Source organism: Camelus dromedarius, chromosome 3 (assembly GCF_036321535.1).
Source record: "Camelus dromedarius isolate mCamDro1 chromosome 3, mCamDro1.pat, whole genome shotgun sequence".
In the NCBI taxonomy this organism is placed as follows: domain Eukaryota; kingdom Metazoa; phylum Chordata; class Mammalia; order Artiodactyla; family Camelidae; genus Camelus; species Camelus dromedarius.
The window spans coordinates 43,015,759-43,033,127 of NC_087438.1; the positions used below are offsets into that span (position 1 = coordinate 43,015,759).

The 17,369-nt window shown below is 37.8% G+C and overlaps 2 protein-coding genes across 3 annotated transcripts in view; one reads left to right on the forward strand and one right to left on the reverse strand.

Moving 5' to 3' along the window:
* Positions 1 to 16,383, reverse strand: part of SREK1IP1 (SREK1 interacting protein 1) — a 33,011-nt gene extending 16,628 nt beyond the window's left edge. The window contains exons 1-2 of the mRNA XM_010974918.3: positions 16,201 to 16,383; positions 6,398 to 6,445 (exon numbers count right to left, since the gene is read on the reverse strand). Coding sequence (XP_010973220.1) covers positions 6,398 to 6,445; positions 16,201 to 16,213 — 61 coding nt within the window. The 5' untranslated portion in view covers positions 16,214 to 16,383. The remainder of the gene's footprint in view (positions 1 to 6,397; positions 6,446 to 16,200) is intronic.
* A 232-nt stretch (positions 16,384 to 16,615) lies between these two features.
* CWC27 (CWC27 spliceosome associated cyclophilin) overlaps positions 16,616 to 17,369 on the forward strand; it is a 196,165-nt gene continuing 195,411 nt past the window's right edge. The window contains exon 1 of one of the 2 annotated variants that reach the window (XM_031445941.2): positions 16,616 to 16,876. In XM_031445941.2, coding sequence (XP_031301801.1) covers positions 16,835 to 16,876 — 42 coding nt within the window. In that variant the 5' untranslated portion in view covers positions 16,616 to 16,834. The remainder of the gene's footprint in view (positions 16,877 to 17,369) is intronic. The other variant, XM_031445938.2, reaches the window with a different exon arrangement.

Below are 17,369 nucleotides of genomic sequence, written 5' to 3' on the forward strand. Positions count from 1 at the left end.
TTCTTCCCAGCACACCAATATATAACTAATATGTATTGCATATTTTGTACAAGTTTCTCAGTTGTTTACAGGAGGGTCCAGTCTGCAATACTGCTGGAAACAAGTCTCTGTTGAAATTTCCTTCCAAATGAATCATTCAGAAGTGTTCTTTTTAGTTTCTCAACACTGGGTTTTCAGATCATGCTCTTGCTGATTTCTAAATTTTTTACACTGTTATCAGAGAATGGGGTCTGTATTGATATCAGTTCTCTGGTATTTGCTGAGATTTCTTTTATGGCTTATTATGTAGCAAATTTAGAGAAAGATTTGGTATGTCTTTCAAAAGAATATATATCACTGTTGAATGGGGTCCTGTACATATTTTGCTGTTCAAATTTCCATCTTCTTTTTGTCTAATAACTTCTGACCTTTATCACTATAGATCTGTCAATTTCTCCTTATAATACAGTTTTTGCTATACATGTTTTGAGATTATATTAATAAGCACAATCAAAACCATTATTATTTTCTCTTCTAGGCTGATTGTTCTTTAATCTCTATCCTTAAGTACTGTTCTAGCCTTGAAAGTCTGATATTAAAACTGCTCTACTCGTGCTCTTTTGATTATTATTAGTTGAATCATATGAAGTTGCAATTTTTGGGCATAAAACAGCTGAATATCCACAATATTCAACATACTAAGTGTTCTTTTTTCCCCATCCCATTATTTTGAAATTTTCTACGTAATTTTTACTCTTCTAAGTAGTTTCACTAGTAATGACATGTAGTTGGACTTACTTTTTAAATTTAATTTGATACAGACCAATTTTTCATGTTTTCTCAGCTTGGAAAAATAGTTCCTGCCTCACTGAAGGAAGTGTATAGTCACTCCTCATACCTATACATGGTGTAAGAAGCTTGGGTTGCCAATTTTTTATTACTCTTTTCTTTCTAATTATTATTTTGTGGGAATTTAAACACACAGTAAACTTTCTCACCACTTCCCCTAGACAGTAAATGGAGTTCTTCGAATCCCTGCCTCATAGCATTTTTTGAGCATTCTGGCTTCAACCAGGAGCCTACACTCCAGCCACGCTGCCACCCGACAGGTGTCTAAGACTTCATTCTGTACCCCATAAAGGTCTCTCCAGTAGGCCTGTGGACTTCACTGTTCTCAGCTATCATTCCTTGCTCTGGCTTCGTTCTCCTTTCCCGTGCAACACCTGGGAATTTCCTTTTTATTCTTTTCAGCTGGGCTATTTTTGTTGTTACTCTATTTTTCTCCAGCATCTTTGTGTTTGGTGCAGAAAGGAGGACTTTATACGTTGGCTCAGCTTGCCATTTTGATCAGAACCCCTGATGATACAATTTTTTCTTTACTTAAGCTTGCTTTTCATCCAAATACCTTATACCGTAATGAATATTTAATATAAATAAAATATTTATTTAATAACCACACGGGTAGCAGGCTGTCTTACACTCACTTTAAAATGCTTTACTTCAATGAAACGGACCCTAAATTGATAATAAGACAAGTTGCTTGTGAAGCTACACATAAAGTTTCCTTTTAATTTTTTTTTTAATTGGGGAATAAGTGAACGAATTTAGGAAATAATTGTATTCCAAATGATAGTTCTTTTGACTTTTCTAAAAGACCCCCAAAAGACAATGAGCAGAAAATTCTTAGGTGACCAAAACTTAAATTTTAACCTCAAATATGTAGAGGCATTTCAAGTTATAACATTTCAGTAGCTGACTGTAAAAAGTAACATGGCTTTTTCAGAAATGGAAAAGTTGATCCTTAAATTCATACAGAAACCCAAGGCACTTGAATAGTCAAAATAATCTTGAAAAGAATAAAGGTGGAAGACTCACACTTCCTGATTTCAAAACTTACCACAAAGCTATAGTAATCAAAACAGGGTGATACTGTAACAAGGATAGACATACAGACCAGTAGAATAGAATTTAGAGTCCAGAAATAAACCCATACATATATAGCCAACTGATTTTGGACAAGAGTGTCAAGTCTATTCAGTGGGGAAAGAATAGTCTCTTCAACAGATGGTGCTGGGACAACAGGATTTCCAAATACAAAAGAATGATGTTGAACTCCTCATCTCACGTCATACACAAAAACTGACTCAGAATGGATCAAAGACCATGACAATGTAAGAGCTAAAGCCACAAAACTCTTAGAAGGAAGTATGGGGTAACTCTTCTTTACCTTGGAGTTGGTGATGGATTCTTAGATATAAAACACCAACAGCATAAGCAACAAAAGAAGAACTGATAAGGTGGACTTCATCAAAATTTAAAACTTTTGTGCAAAGAAATTATTATGAAAGTGAAAAGATAGCCTACAGAATGTAAGAAAATATGTGTAAGTTATATATCTGCTGGGGTTTAATAGTTAATACATATATAACTTCCACAACTCAAGAACAAAAAGACGAATCAATTAAAAAAAAAAACTTGAATGGACATTTCTCCAGATGAAACACACAAATGGCCATTAAGACCATGAAAAGATGCTCAGCATCATCAGTCATCAGAGAAATGTAAATCAAAATCATGACATCATCTCACATTGACTAAGATGACTACAAATAAAAAGAAAAAAAGAGAAAGGGAAATTAGCATTGGCAAGGATGTGGAGAAATCGGAACTTTTGTACACTTCAGGTAGGAACATAAAATGATGGAGCTGTTGTGGAAAACAGTTTGGTGACTCCTCAAAAAGCTGAACAGAGATGGTTCAGTATTCCACTCCTAGGTATATACCCAGAAGAACTGAAAACAAAGACTCAAATAGACACTTGTATATCAATGTTTGTTGCCCATTATTCACAATAGCTAAAAGGTAAAAACTACCCAAGTGTCTATCAACAGATGAATGGATAAAGAAAATATGCTATATTCATACAATGAAATATCATTCAGCCATAAAAAGGAACAAAGCTACATGCTACAACATGAATGAATGGACTCTGAAAACATTATATTAAGGGAAATAAGCCAGAGACAAAAGGACAAATACTGCATGATTCCACTTACACTAAATGTCTAGCATGGCCAAATTCATAGAGACAGAAAGTAGATTAGACATTACTAGGGCTTGGGGGAAGGGAGGAGTGGGGGAGTTAGTGCTTAATGTTTACAGAGTCTCTGTTTGGAGTGATGAAAAATTTTGTAGTAGATTGTGGTGATGGTTGTATAGCTGTGGTTGTATAACTGTGAATGGAATTAATGCCACTGAATTGTATACTTAAAATGGTTTAAAAATGATTAAAATGGCAATTTACGATACATGTATTTTACCATAATTTTTTTAATGGGGAAATAAAGGACCCCAGCATAGCGTAAAATCTTAAAAATAACAAGATTTCAATCTCCAGTTTTCCAATTTAATAACAGAATAATCCTCTTGAGTCTGTTTTCTGATTTGTAACAATAACAATAATAATCAATATCAACAACTTTTGAGGAATTACTATGGCAAACCATTGATCTAAAGCTTGCATTAACTAATCTTCACAACAACTTTATGGAACTAAGTACTATAATCATCTCATTTTCCAGACAGGAAACTGAAGCACAGAGTGGTTAAGTAACTTGCGTAAAGTCACACAGCTGGAGACTACGAAACCTACTTCACAGGGTTGTTTTTGAAATGAAATACCATTAATCATATCTTTAAACTGCTTAGTGCAGACCCTCGCACCAAGTAGATGAGCCAACCTGACATTATTTTCCTGTAACCCTCCCTTCCTCAGCAAAGACTGCTGCCATTTCCCGCCTGCCATCTGCCTCACACATAGGGTGTCACTCTAGGATCTTGCTTTATAAGTGTAAGATTCCTCTATCTACTAAACCACTGATGTCTCTTGCTGACTTCAGCTCTTTCTTTGGTCTTGAGCTGGGCAAGTTCAGGTCTTCTGTGCCGGTGGGGTGCAGCTCAACATTAGGGGAAAAAAATCTAAAACAATGAGAAAAGCTACCTTTTTTCTCAAGGTGGGTGCCACTGGCAAAGGGGCCAGACAATTCTTCATTGTCCAGGACTGGCCTACACATTGTAGGATGTTTATAATCCCTGGACCCTACATACTAAACGTCATACTGCTCTTTTCCACCCTGTAATGAGCAACTAAAAAAACAAAAACAAAAACCTCCACAGATACCCATGGAAGCAATATCACGTTGAGAACTAATGATAGAAGGATTTTGCAATCAGATTTCTTTGAGTATTTTAACTGCTTGTTCATCTTCCACTTCAGAAGTTGCCAACTTCAAAAAAATTCAAATAAAAATTCATTATAGAAATATCCATTCTTCTAATTTTGCTGAGGAAATTCTGCCATGAAAAAGTGAGATCCATGTTACCTAGCAATACATTCATGCTTAACTTGAAACTTTTAAAAACCAATATAACCACTATTCAAACATACGGACAATAAAATGTTTTTCAATCAAGTATTAAAATTTTAAAAAATTGTACAATCTAAACTACTTTTTTTACAACAATAGTGGGACAACACTCTTTTGTAACTGACTGATGAACATTCAAATTTTTAGGTGCTGAAAACATTTAAAAGGGTTTTGTTGATCTTTCTCTTACCTCTAAAAGCAATACAGATTCTGGCCTTCAAATAACAGATACATTTTTAAATGTAGTTTCTATTAAAAAGACATGTAAATTGCAAAACCTTTCATCTCTAGCAGCCATAAGATGTAAATTTAACCCAGAATATTACAAAATTTTCTCATAGGAGACAAATTACAAATTGTTTATAATTTAATCACCAAAATCGAAAGATCTGAATAATATAGCAAAAGGCACTAAAGTTGGAAAGACTGTCAAAACTATTTGGTTACTTGGCTTTCCTAAAAAAAATTATACTTACTACAGATGCTTCAATTACTGTCTAAAATAAAATAGCAAAGAGGAAACTAGATCAACAAATATTCTACTTCCAAAAGATGACTTTAATTGCTTTCCTACAAGTCTTAAGTTAAAAGAAGTCCAAGTAGATAAACTAACAATAGTAGACAAACTAGGAAATCCATTCCAGATTTTGAAGTAAATACAGCATTTATATATACTGTATTTTCTTAAGTCTTTTCTGTTTAATGTAAAAATTCAAACAAACAATCTTGTACATCATATAAAGAGAAGAGTATATAAAATAAAGTGAATAGCTGCATACCCATCTCAGGTTAGGAAACAGACTGTTAACAGAACCCTAACTAACCTTCTATGTGTCCCTCCTCCACAACCACTTCACGTCCCTACCTCCCCCACATAACCTCTCCCACCAGCCTCACTTATGCATGTCTTTTCTTTGTGGTTTTACTCCGTATGTAGGTTAAATCTTGAACAAGAAACAAAATTAGCAAGGATTAAAAGAATGTAACCAAATCTGAAAAAAATGTAAACAAATTTAAAAAAAAAAAAGAAAAGATTTCTTGGGTGTAGCATATCCTTCAGGAGTTTTTATTCATCTGAAGGATCTGTGTACCTACACACCCACTGTTGCTAGTTGAGCAAGCTTCAACTGAGCCAGGTTTCAGCCTTTGCTTGGAGGCATGTGACTTGGTTCTCCCAGCTTGCTTTTGTTCTTAGCCCTTCTAAAGGAGACTTATGCCTCAAGTGCTCTCTTACTACCTGTTTTCGTACGGAAAATTTTTTTTTCAAATCACCTTTATTTCGTTACGAAACAACTCTGCTATGAATTGGAGTATTAATGACAATCCAGGCTCATGCGCATGTTCTCCAAACAGCTTAGAAAACAGTGTAATGTTACTGTTAGAGCTGTAAGCAAGGCTTTAGGAATAATATTTATTTAGAGAAATTATATTTGGTTATATAGGACCTAAGTACAAATTTAGACTGCCTAATTATACACGGTGAAGTTTACTTTTCCACTCCATTCGATTAATCATAATGGAGATTAATGATTGTTTAAATCAAGTTGTTGCCAGTGAACAGAAATTCTGGGAGCAATTTCAATTTCACCCTTATAAAGAATTAAGTCACCAACAATTCATAGTTCAGGAAAACCTTTCATTGCCTTCCCCTCTTCACCTAGTATCTAGAAGGATAAGGAATAAAAGAGTAAGTATCTATGTACTTTTTCTGGAATATACTTTCTCCAGACTCTTAAATCTACTACCCTACCTGCACTTCATGACATCCTCGCTAGTCACCAGATATACAGCCCCCTGTCACTGAGTCTACAGCAGGGAAGAAAAATGAGTATTTAGTGCTGACAGAGGAATTTCTGAATTATCTGCAAACCTAAGCTAAATAACAGGACTAAAGGAGTATGCCCAGGGCCCGGAAATCAGGATACTAAATCATACTGCCCAAAGAGGCAACAATTCACTGCACAAAACACTACTTTTTAAAATGTACTTACGGTAGCCACATTTTTTACAGCCTGCTCGGACACTGTCCTTGTTGCAACCTGAAATACAATTGGAGGACATGTTAGGAGACATACAAACAAGTAAAAACATAAGCATTTCATCACATGGCAAAGCTAAGAAAACCACCTGCTGCAGAATTTATTTAAAAAATCATCCCCGACGTAGCTTAGGGACACTACTCAATTGTTATGACTATTAGAAATCATTAGAAAAGCCAATTTACTCAAACTATCCCCTTGACAAATAGTTCAAGGACACATTATTCTCTAATTCATTCAACAGAAATGCAATACTATAGTCGAGAGCTTAAAGATTCTAGGAATTCTGTAACGCTGCGGAAGAAATTCCAGGGTACCTTGGCCCGTCCCTCAAATGTAAGATAATTAATTGGCTAGATATATATGTAAACATTCAGGTTAACACATGTTCTTCTGCTTTTCCTTAGAAGAAAAAAAGTCTAAATTTCTTAGAGGAATTGGTCAAATTCCAGAATACTTTAATTGCTAGGTATTATTAGAAACATCTCAACTCAGGACTCCAATTTTGACAAGAGAAAACAAACTAGTCACATATTCAGTCTGATCAATGTTCAGAAATATTTACAGTATCTCTGTACAATTACTGGTGCATGCAGGTAATGTTAAAGATACAAATAACAGATGAAATAAATTAAAACTGATGTTTGTGATAACATACACAGAACATAAACATTTACCATATTTACCATTTCTAAGTGTACAACTCATGACATTAAGTACATTCATAATGTTATACAACCATCACCAATGCACTTCCAAAACCTCATCATTATCATCCCACACAGTAACTACACCCATTAAACAATAACTGTTCATTCCTCCTTCCCTCTAGCTCCTCCTAGTAACCTCTATTCTCCTTTCTGTATTTATGCATTTACTTATTCCAGGTGTCTCATGTAAGTGCAATCACATAATACTTATCCTTTTGTGCCTGGCTTATTTAACTTAGCATAATGTTTTCAAGATTCATCCATATTGTAGCATACACCAGAATGACATTCCTTTTTATGACTGACTAATATTCCATTGTATGTATATATAGCCTGATTTTAGCCTCCAAGAAGGGCTTCCATCAACCAGTCAAAGGGCCAGTACAGTATTACTCTATTTCCTTAATGAAGGGCATCTAACTTCTAAATCCTTCAAATTGCAAAATCTCAATTTAATAATAAAGTACATAAAGTATAAATATAATACAGCTAATTTTAAAAGATCATTTCCAATCATTTCTTTAATGTTATGAAGGTCAAATATTAGTCATTTTCCCCAACTCCAATCTTGCTTTAAAATATACATTATTTAGTTGTTTTAGTAAAAATATAGTCAGTTCTGCTACAATGCTTGTTTTAAAAACATAAATTTGTTCCAATGCAACTGCTATAAGAGGGAACAATTTGAGCTTAGCATGTCCACAAAATACACTAGGTGAATAAAGAAAACCACATCCAGTTGCTCTGAGCCTCACACAGACACACCTCAAAACATTTCCAGCGACCTCAGTTCACCACGTGTGCTCTGAGCAGCACCACCAGCACCACCCATATTTGGTGTTATGATCTCCCATCTGATTTGGAATCATCACCTTCCCACCATTACTTCAAAACAACTCACAAGCTGCAATTCTCCTGGTCTCCACTTCCACAACAAACTTCAGGTCTTTTAAAAGGTACAGCGCCCTACTTGTTGCAGTATTCACATATCTTTTAACCAATTGACATATGCAAATAAGCTCCTATGATTTTGATGTATCACTGATGAAGTTTGAGTGTTGTGACCCAAACTCATTTTATTTTTTCATAAACCTTGTGGTTTTTATTGCAGAGTGTAGGAACACATATGCTGCATGGTAGCAGAACTATGGAATAAAATTGGATTAATAATGAAATCTGAGGCTCTTTCATTATGAAATAACTGCACATTGGAAAAAGAAAAGCTCAGAGTATTCGGGTCAATGTTAAATCTGTTCCCATAGAAACCACAGACACTGAATAATACTGAACAAAGCTGTGCTAAATGCACCATTACCATTCCTACAACAAACCAAAAATGATGTAATGGACAGATTCAAAATGATCTCATCTAAGCATGTATTAGAAAGTAACTCATTTATGACTAAAGACACGGATAAAACTCATCATTCAAGTGTCTCATATTTTTAGAATGAACGAAATATAAAATGTTTTCAGAGCAGTTCATCTTCTTCAACAAGGGTGTAATTTTTACATGAAAGGGAACTATAACAAGAACTCCAAATAATTTCCTGTCAGCTACTTCCCCACCGGCCTCTGGTTACATTAAGATCTCAAGCTTCATTTGCCTGTAATTTTCGGGACTATCTGGCCAACTAAAGGCGTCTACTTGAAACTTGAATCTGATGCAACAGACACAATAAATGCAATGGGGACAGTTCATTCTGCTGTAAGGATCCAGCTTCTGGAGGCAGTGATGCCACTGGCAGCAGCAGCTTTAACAAGGTCTGGGCCTGTGCAGATCTTGGCTATGGGTTCCCTCAGTCTTGCCTGTTTTCAGAGCCTTTACCATCCAGCCTTTTCTTAGATTCTGTGAGCTACCTGATATCTTTCCTATTCTGCTTAAATCAACTAGTCAGTTTCTGTTGCCTGGAACAAGAACTCTGCTAATATAAAGGTACTTGAGATCCATGTCAAACTTAATAGCAAGGTTGTATCAGGAGGCCCTTAGTCTGACAAGTTATCCATTTTCCCATCTTAGTTCCCATGCTGTTCTTGTTCCACTCAGCTTTAAAGTTTGCTAAGGCTATTTGGGGTAACAGACCCTGCTTCCCTCAAAATGTTCCAACAATCCAAAATCCATTAACTAATCATGGCCCACAATTCAAAAGCCATTAAATAAAAACTTATAAATTTGACTACATAAAAAAAAATCTAAATGTCAAAGACACCAAAAGCAAACTCAAAAGATGCATGAAAACATGGGAAAAATATTTGCAACTCACAGCACCAACAAAAGGTGTTATCCCTACTCTATAAAACCCACCAAGCCATGAAGAAGACCAATAACCAAGAGGGGGAAAAATGGGCAAAGTTGCTGATCAGAGAGTTAACAGAAAAGGAAACGGAAACAACTCTGCAACATGGGAAGATGCTCAGCATTTTTCATAATAAATGAAATGTACATTAAAATCTATACTGGGATTCCATTTTCACTTAGCAGAAAAGCAAAAACTAAAAAGCTTGATGAGGGTGTAGGGGGACACACTCCCATCTATTGCTGGTAGGAGTATAAATTAGTACCATCTCTATGGAAAGTAAGCTGACAAAATCTATCAGAACTAGCAATGTACATACTCTTCTGATACGGCACTTCCACATCTGGGAGTTAATACTTTCACTTTACTTGCACAAATGCATACAGACTTATGTGCAAAGTTATTCACTGCAGCGTTGTTTATAAGCAGTAAAATTTAGTCATCAATTATTGTATGAAAGAATAAGGATGGTCTTTACTTAATGGTATGCACTGATCTCTAAGATTTAAAGAGAAAAAAGCAAAGTGTAGAACTATGCTTATGAAACATTGCCATTTGTATAAAAGAAAGGAAATTTCATAGATATACAAACACACGTATAATACAGATTATATTAATAGATAGATGGAGATACGTAAAAAGTGTCTCTGCAAGGATATACACTGGTTACCTGAAGAAAGGAGTCCTGGGTCCAGAGGGAAAAAGGGTGAGAGACACGTCATTATACACCTTCTGGTATTTTTAAAATTTGAAATGTGATGAGTTGTCTTCTCAAAAACCAAATCAAAAAACCTCCTTCAAACAATCCAAACCCCAACACTAAGAAGAGCTGCTGTCATGCACACATTCTTTGACAAAAGGCAATGATTGCACTTGTAAATTCTTCAGAGAAGCTACACTGCAGATTTTCAATAACATTTTATTAACTGATGGTTTTAGGAATGAATTTCAGAGGTCTTTACTTCTTGTATTTGTTACAAGTTAACATAGGCTTACTCTGAACCTAGAATTCTGTTGAACAACTTGAGTGGCAGGGGTCCTTCCCTTCTCAGTTACTTAAAGGAGAAGAGAATGTCAGTTACTCTAGATTTGGGACCATGCCACATGTCAGTGCTTAGCATGGTGTAGTGCTGTTAGGAGGTCCTCAACAATTATGTGTTGCTTTGAGGTTATAAACTTAAGAAAAGAGTTCAGCAGTTGGAAATCAGTAACTTCTATAGCTCCAAATTGCCAGCTATGAAACTAGACAGTGTCTGCAGTGTCACTGGCCACCTGAGGCATGATAGGAACCAGAAGAAAAGGAATAAAAGGACAATTGAAATCAGAATAATGATTGCTGGGAAAGGCGAATTGATAAGAGGCACAAGGGGACTTTCTGGGGTGATGGAAATAATGAAAATCTGTATATGATTCTCCAAGCTGTAAAATGAAAAAAAAAAAAAAAGTAATAGTAGGGCAAAGAAGTGAGAGAAAAGAGAAAGGTTAGAAAAGTTGAAACAGTAGCAACAAAATGAAATGAGAAAATGAGAGAAAGGGATGGAGTGGCCTCGGGTTGTTCAGTGGCCCCCAAAGGTATGGTAAGCCATCATACTGACCTCAATCTATTCTCTTGAAATTTCACATCACCTTTTTCCAAAGTCAACAATTTAGTCACTGAGAACTTTAACAGTGATGCCTGAAACTTAATATTTTATTTCTCTTGTGCTGTATATTTTAGATTTTAGGGAAGCCTGTCAAAATTTTCTTTCTATTAAAACATTTTCTATAATCATTTAAACTTAAAAGTAAATAGCTTAGGTAAGTTTTCCCTGTATTAATTAATTAGCAACTGAAATTACCTTTGTCCATTCTTTTCATTTTTAACTTGGTTAGGCTTAAATTAGATTCCTTTTCTGTTTTGAAAAACTTTGTTTTACATTTGGTTGCTTCATTATAATTTTAGTCATCATAATGTGGTAACCCTTAAAGATAACTTCAATTTTCTCTGCTTTTAAAATTCAAATAGGGGCCACATTTTTAAACCATATAGGTGCTAGTATCTACATAATATATATATACTCTGCTAAAGTTGAATGCGAAGTAAAACTCCAAGTATTTAAACTTTCCTACTGATTTATACTAAGAATTCATAGATATAACCCTTTCTTTGGGATCCCCAAATATTGTACTTAGAGCAAAATAGAAAGAACAGCAAAAATTTAAGTCTCTGTGCATTAAAAAAAAAATTGGTTAAGTGAAATTCCTTGATATAAACATTTTAAAAGAGCAGATGTCCTCACCTTCAGTTAATAATGCCTTCATAATCATTTGACCCTCAAAAGGAGAGAAAAAAATAAATCAAAGAATGGCTTAAACTACTGACATGAAAGAACTAACATTCAAGTAAATGTATAAAGTGCTTTCAACCACTTGTCTCAAAAAACACAAATAACCTGTGAAGAAAAAGGCTACAGGCATTACCAGTTTAAGATAAGAAGAGACATGGAGAAGTTTAAATTCACTATCTAATGAAACAGAAACCAGACTGCTCTCTAGTTTAGTCTATTTACTTTGGTACTAGATTCTGCTCAGCAGCAATTCTAGAGATCAACCCTCTAAATATTACTTACCTATTATGGGCATAACTCTGAAATAGATGTGAGAGAAGCCAGGGAGATAAATAAAGAAAAGTTCCTAAAGGAAACTTACAATATACTAGGTTACCTAGGCTAATCACCCACAGCTGGAACACATGCTAGACTGGGACAGCTCTGGTAGTAAGGAGGATGAACGGGCAGGTATAACTTGCAGTTGAGAGCTCAGGAAAGCTCCCCACGGTAGATATGGCCAGTGGAACAGGACAGTGGTAACAAAAGCATGTAGGCAGAAAGGCACATGAGAAGTTCTGGTAACAGTTGGCCAAATCAGAAGATTGTAGGAAGCATGAGAGTAGTGGTGGGAGGAAAGGACAGCCAGAGTGATTTGGCCGTGCCTCGGAGTGGGCACTTCATCCCTGCAGGTGGGGAGCTTTGGCATTATAATTTAGACATGAAAGGAAGCTCAGTCACCAACTCCTTCATTTACAGAAACAAGGAAACAGAGCCTCTGAAAGGTTAAGCTGCTTGAAAAGAAATAAAAAATTGACAGATAGGGGTCAAGAACTAAGTTCCTGCTTCCAGGAAGGACAGGATCAGACATATGACTTAGGAAAATTATTTCACCAGTGATGTGCAGCATAGACTAGAGAGAAAAGAAACTGTGTGGAGTATAGCTGAGGAGTGAAAACAAACTGGATGTGGTACAATTTAGAATTCTTCTATTACTAAGATGCTATAGTAGTGTGTTAAGAATTTGACTCAAATGTAATGTTAATTTGGCTGTAAGAAATTCACTATCTTGCTATATAGATTTTACTGAAGGAGAGAGAGAGAAAAAGAAAAACGAGTTTTCCTGCCAATGACATCAATAACATATATTGCCACCTGGGCCAGGTAACTGTTCGTGGGGAATGGTGAATCATTAACATGAATGTCACAACTAATTTCAACAACTATGACCGGGAAAAGCAGTTTTAAAAGAAAGTAAACTTCACTGAGTTTCGAGGTGTTTAAATGTCATTTCTCTCACAACAACGAAGAGTCTATGATTTCTCTAAGAGAGCACACATTCCGTTCTGTTACCTACATACTGGTGTAAGCTTATACACACTGCTGTGGAAAAACAGCTGAAGTAGGTGACCATAAAATGGATGAGGCTGATTTTTGTGGAAAGCAACCTCGATACTTTATGGTCATATCTTGTAATAATCACTAGCAGGACCACTCAAGAAATGCCATACTGCATCCATATGAGCATTATACCTAAAAATAAAAGAGCACTCTTGTCCTTTCTGATGATTACCTCTAAAGGTTTCTGCCAGAGCCCTATTTTCCTGTAATACGCTGTCTGGATCGATCATCCAAGAAATTGCCTTAACATTTTCTGTATCTGTATTTTCTAATGGCACTTGCATTGTACCTTTATACACTGCTATTATTTTACATGCCTATTATTTCAATTTTTGCTGAGTTTAAACAGTTTATCTATGTCTTACCATCTAGCTTAATGGCACAATTTAAAATTATTACACTTCGAAGCATTATTTTCAATTGAAAGAAAGTTAACATATCTATAATACTGGTCTAAGTTTAAGGGAATTTCAATAATGACTTTAAAAACAGTCACTTTTGTCCTCTTTGTTAAGCAGCACATTTTCATTACTAAAGTTTTATGAGGACACAGACTGTGACAATGTACCCCCCCACAATCCCTTTACCACATAAGTGCTCAAAATGCCTGCTCAAATAATGAAACAGCAGGTCAATTCTGGATGCAGCTGTGCAAAGATCACCTGGGTTGACCCTGGCCAATCAGGTGCTTAGGCAACCTACTGTGCAGACTGGCCCTTCTCTGCTGGCCCCTTACGAGTTAATATTCTCCAGGCTCCAACCACAGACATTCTCTTCACACTCCAAGCCCTGCACCTGAGCAGACTTCCATTTCTGTGGACTCATGTCTTATTACATGTGTGGATGACACCAAGTAGTTAGTTGTCTTTGACTTTGGCTTCCCTCCTAAGCTATGAATTTTATCCCTTCCTGCCTGTTAGATATTTCCATTCTTATCTCTTACTATTAGATATTTCCATTCCCTGATTACACCTCAACACAAGCTTCAAACTGAAGCCACCATGATCCCCTGAAAACTACTCCTTCTCAGGTGCTGCCTATTTTAGTAAACAGCTCCACCCAACTGCCTAACAGTGAAACCCAGGCATACTTCATTTCCAACCTTAATCAAATCCAAACTGATTCCCAGTGAGGCTGCTACCAACAATGTATCTATTCCCAGTGAGGCTACCACCAACAATGTATCTCCAATCTATCTGCTTCTCTCCTCACCGACTTGAGACCACATGTGAGGCACCATCATAACTTAACAGGAATACTCCTAACTGGTGACTTTGCCTCCAAACTAGCTCTCCTCCTATCTACTGTGCAGCCATAATGCGCTTTTCAAAATGTGAATATGTTTAAAAATCCTTAAATATCTTCCTATGGTACTTAGGAAAACATGTAAACTCCTTGTCATGGCTTAAAACATCCTTTAAGAATTGCAAACTACCTTGTAAATTACACCAAAACATGGCAACAAGGATAAGCTCAGGGGGTCTGTGGGGGCCTGACCGACCTGTCACTTACTAGCTCCCTCAGTCAAGTTACTTGATCCCTCTGTCCCTCAGCATCCTCATCTGTAAAATGGAAATAATATGTGGGTGTGAATGTTAAATGAGAGAAAGTACAACCCTTGACACAGTATCTGAAACATCGACACATAGTAAATGTTAGTACTGTACATAGTAAATACTACCTACTGTTATTATCTCTCTAGTTAATTTCTCCCTTCTCTCCCATTTGTATTCTGAGTTCCATCCATAAGGCACATCTTTCATTTCCTCTTTTCACACACTTCTTCCTTTACATATTCAGTCCCTCTGGCTGCAACACCTTTCACAATTCTTCAGATCTATCCTAAATGCCATTATCTTCTGGGAAGTCCTTCTGGCCCCTCCAGTCTCCTGTTAGGTGCCCTCATTACTTGCTCCTCAAGGCTTTGCACTTTCCCTGCCATACACTTGTCCACTTTCTAGTACTTTCCTTTCACGGCTAAACTAAGTTCTGTGTGAAGAGCAACTGTTCCCGATGCCTAGCACATAGCCTAGCAGGCGGTACGCTTTTAATAAAAATTGTCCTGTGTGTGAATGAATGTATGTTTTCTTTCTAACAATCCCCCTGTGCTCCCCCCAAAACCGCAGTTGGTAGAATAGCACACCCCTCCCATAACAGCTATCTGTGTAATACGGTTCGGTAAAGGCTGCCGCAGAACAAACATGGTCAGCTCATTCTGGGAAGGGCAAGTTAAAACAAAGTTAGGGCTTCTGAACTACGGCAATTCTGTCTTTTTGATACGAAAGTGCACTGTGAATCTCCAAGTTGTGTGTGTGTGTTGGCGGGGGAACACGCCGTGTTCAGCAGAACACGTCGTGGCAAAAGTAGGCTGAAGGAGGTACCTCCTCTACTAGAACTTTCAAATAAGCTGGTAGTTGTGGACTGGAAGTCTCTGAAGCACTTACTGCACAAGGTTCACCGTTTTTAGGTCGGCACCCACTGGACACACAATCTGCGAGCTGGAAGGAACCGTACGCATAAATCAACAAATCTTCTTTTGCACATGCAGAAACTGAGGCCCAGAAGGGCAAAGCGACCGGTCCAGGGCCACACAGCACACACATACAACAGGAAGAGAGAGAACCCAAGACGTCCATTTCAGCCTTGCGGCTTCCACTACAAACAATGCCTCTGCCTGCTTGGGTTCGCCAAGTGTTGCCACTTCAAATTTTATTTCAAGCCATACCAAAGTTAAGGTCAGGTTTGTTCAGCCAACCGCCTCCTAGGCCTACAGTTACTAGTCCGTCTCCACCCAACCCCCCCACCCCCGTACTTACCCTGTAATCCATCCAGCGCAGTGGGAGCGGATGGGGCGGGGGAGCAGATTCTTTCTTTCTAAGCTTATTTTTGAACTGTAAACTTTTGCATGTAAACCAAACGAACCTGTTAATTTTAACGCCTGCACCTAAATCCCTTCGGCTCTACTCCTTACCCCAGAGCACCCCAACCTCCCCTACCCACCTCCCTCGCCCAGACCCAGGGGCCCTGCAGTTGTTCTTTACCTGGGACTGCCATGGTCCTGGTAAGTCGGACTCCTAGGCTTCCGAGAACGCGCTGGCTTCCCGCTGGCCGCGACGACCAAGCACAGCGAGCGCGGCCTCTTTCTCCCACCCGTGCTGGGGAACCTTCGTGACAGTCGCGGGAGGCCCTGAAAGCCTATCGCATGGCGGAACCAAGTAGCTGCTGCTGCAGTTTCCAGGGGAATCCTATTGTAGACCATACACGGTCCAAACCATTGCTGCCAGCTTCGGGGGGGGGGGTAATGAAACCTGCACACGCGTGTAGTAAAGTAAACAACACCAAGACTTACGAACTGTTACTTTGCAAATTGTAATGCAAATTAAATTAATCTATAGGGGCTTCATAATCTTTTCTCGATTCCCTGGAGGCCACTGGAGTCCCCCCTTGTCAGGGATAGCGGTGCTCGGGGCCGGGAGCAACATGGCGGCGTCCGTGAGGGGCGAGCTTTGAAAGGATGGTGTTTGGTGTCGCTGTCTTGCGGGGTGTTGACAGGCTGGAGCTTTCAAAACGCGACCTCCCGATTTTAGGAAGCGTGTACCAATAGGTGGACAACTTTAGTGATCGGCCGTCCGCTCTCATCCCCAGTTAGGAGCAGAGACCTGAGCACGGACCAGTATGAGCAACATTTACATCCAGGAGCCTCCCACGAACGGGAAGGTGAGAGCCTCATTCAGGGTACCTGGGTTCTCCAAAGTGATAACTCACAGATTAAGGGAGTTCTGGGGTTTGGAAGAGATGACAAGAAGTCTTGTCTTTACCCTTGCCTCTAAACAGCCTGCGTCGAAAACCACCTATTGGCGCTTCTCAGCATATAATTGAAAAAGCCCTCAAATGGAGATTTCTCCACCTACCAAACTTCTGGCCCTATTTCTTGCTTCAGCCTAACTCTGCATGTGTTTTCTAGGGTTGTAGGTAAAAAGCCAAGTACATTTTAAAAATTGATATTTGTTTGTTTGTTTGTTTGTTTGTTTAACTTGGAGATGGCTCTTTTTCCTTCCATTCGTTCTACAATCCTTTAATTAGTGCTTATTAGGCCCCAGGTGCGTAGATGCTGGGGCTACAAAGATGGACGGATGAGGTCTAGTTGTTGCTCTAGAAGAGCTTACAGTTTAGTTTGGGAGGCAGGCAGGTAAAGAAAAACCTTATGATA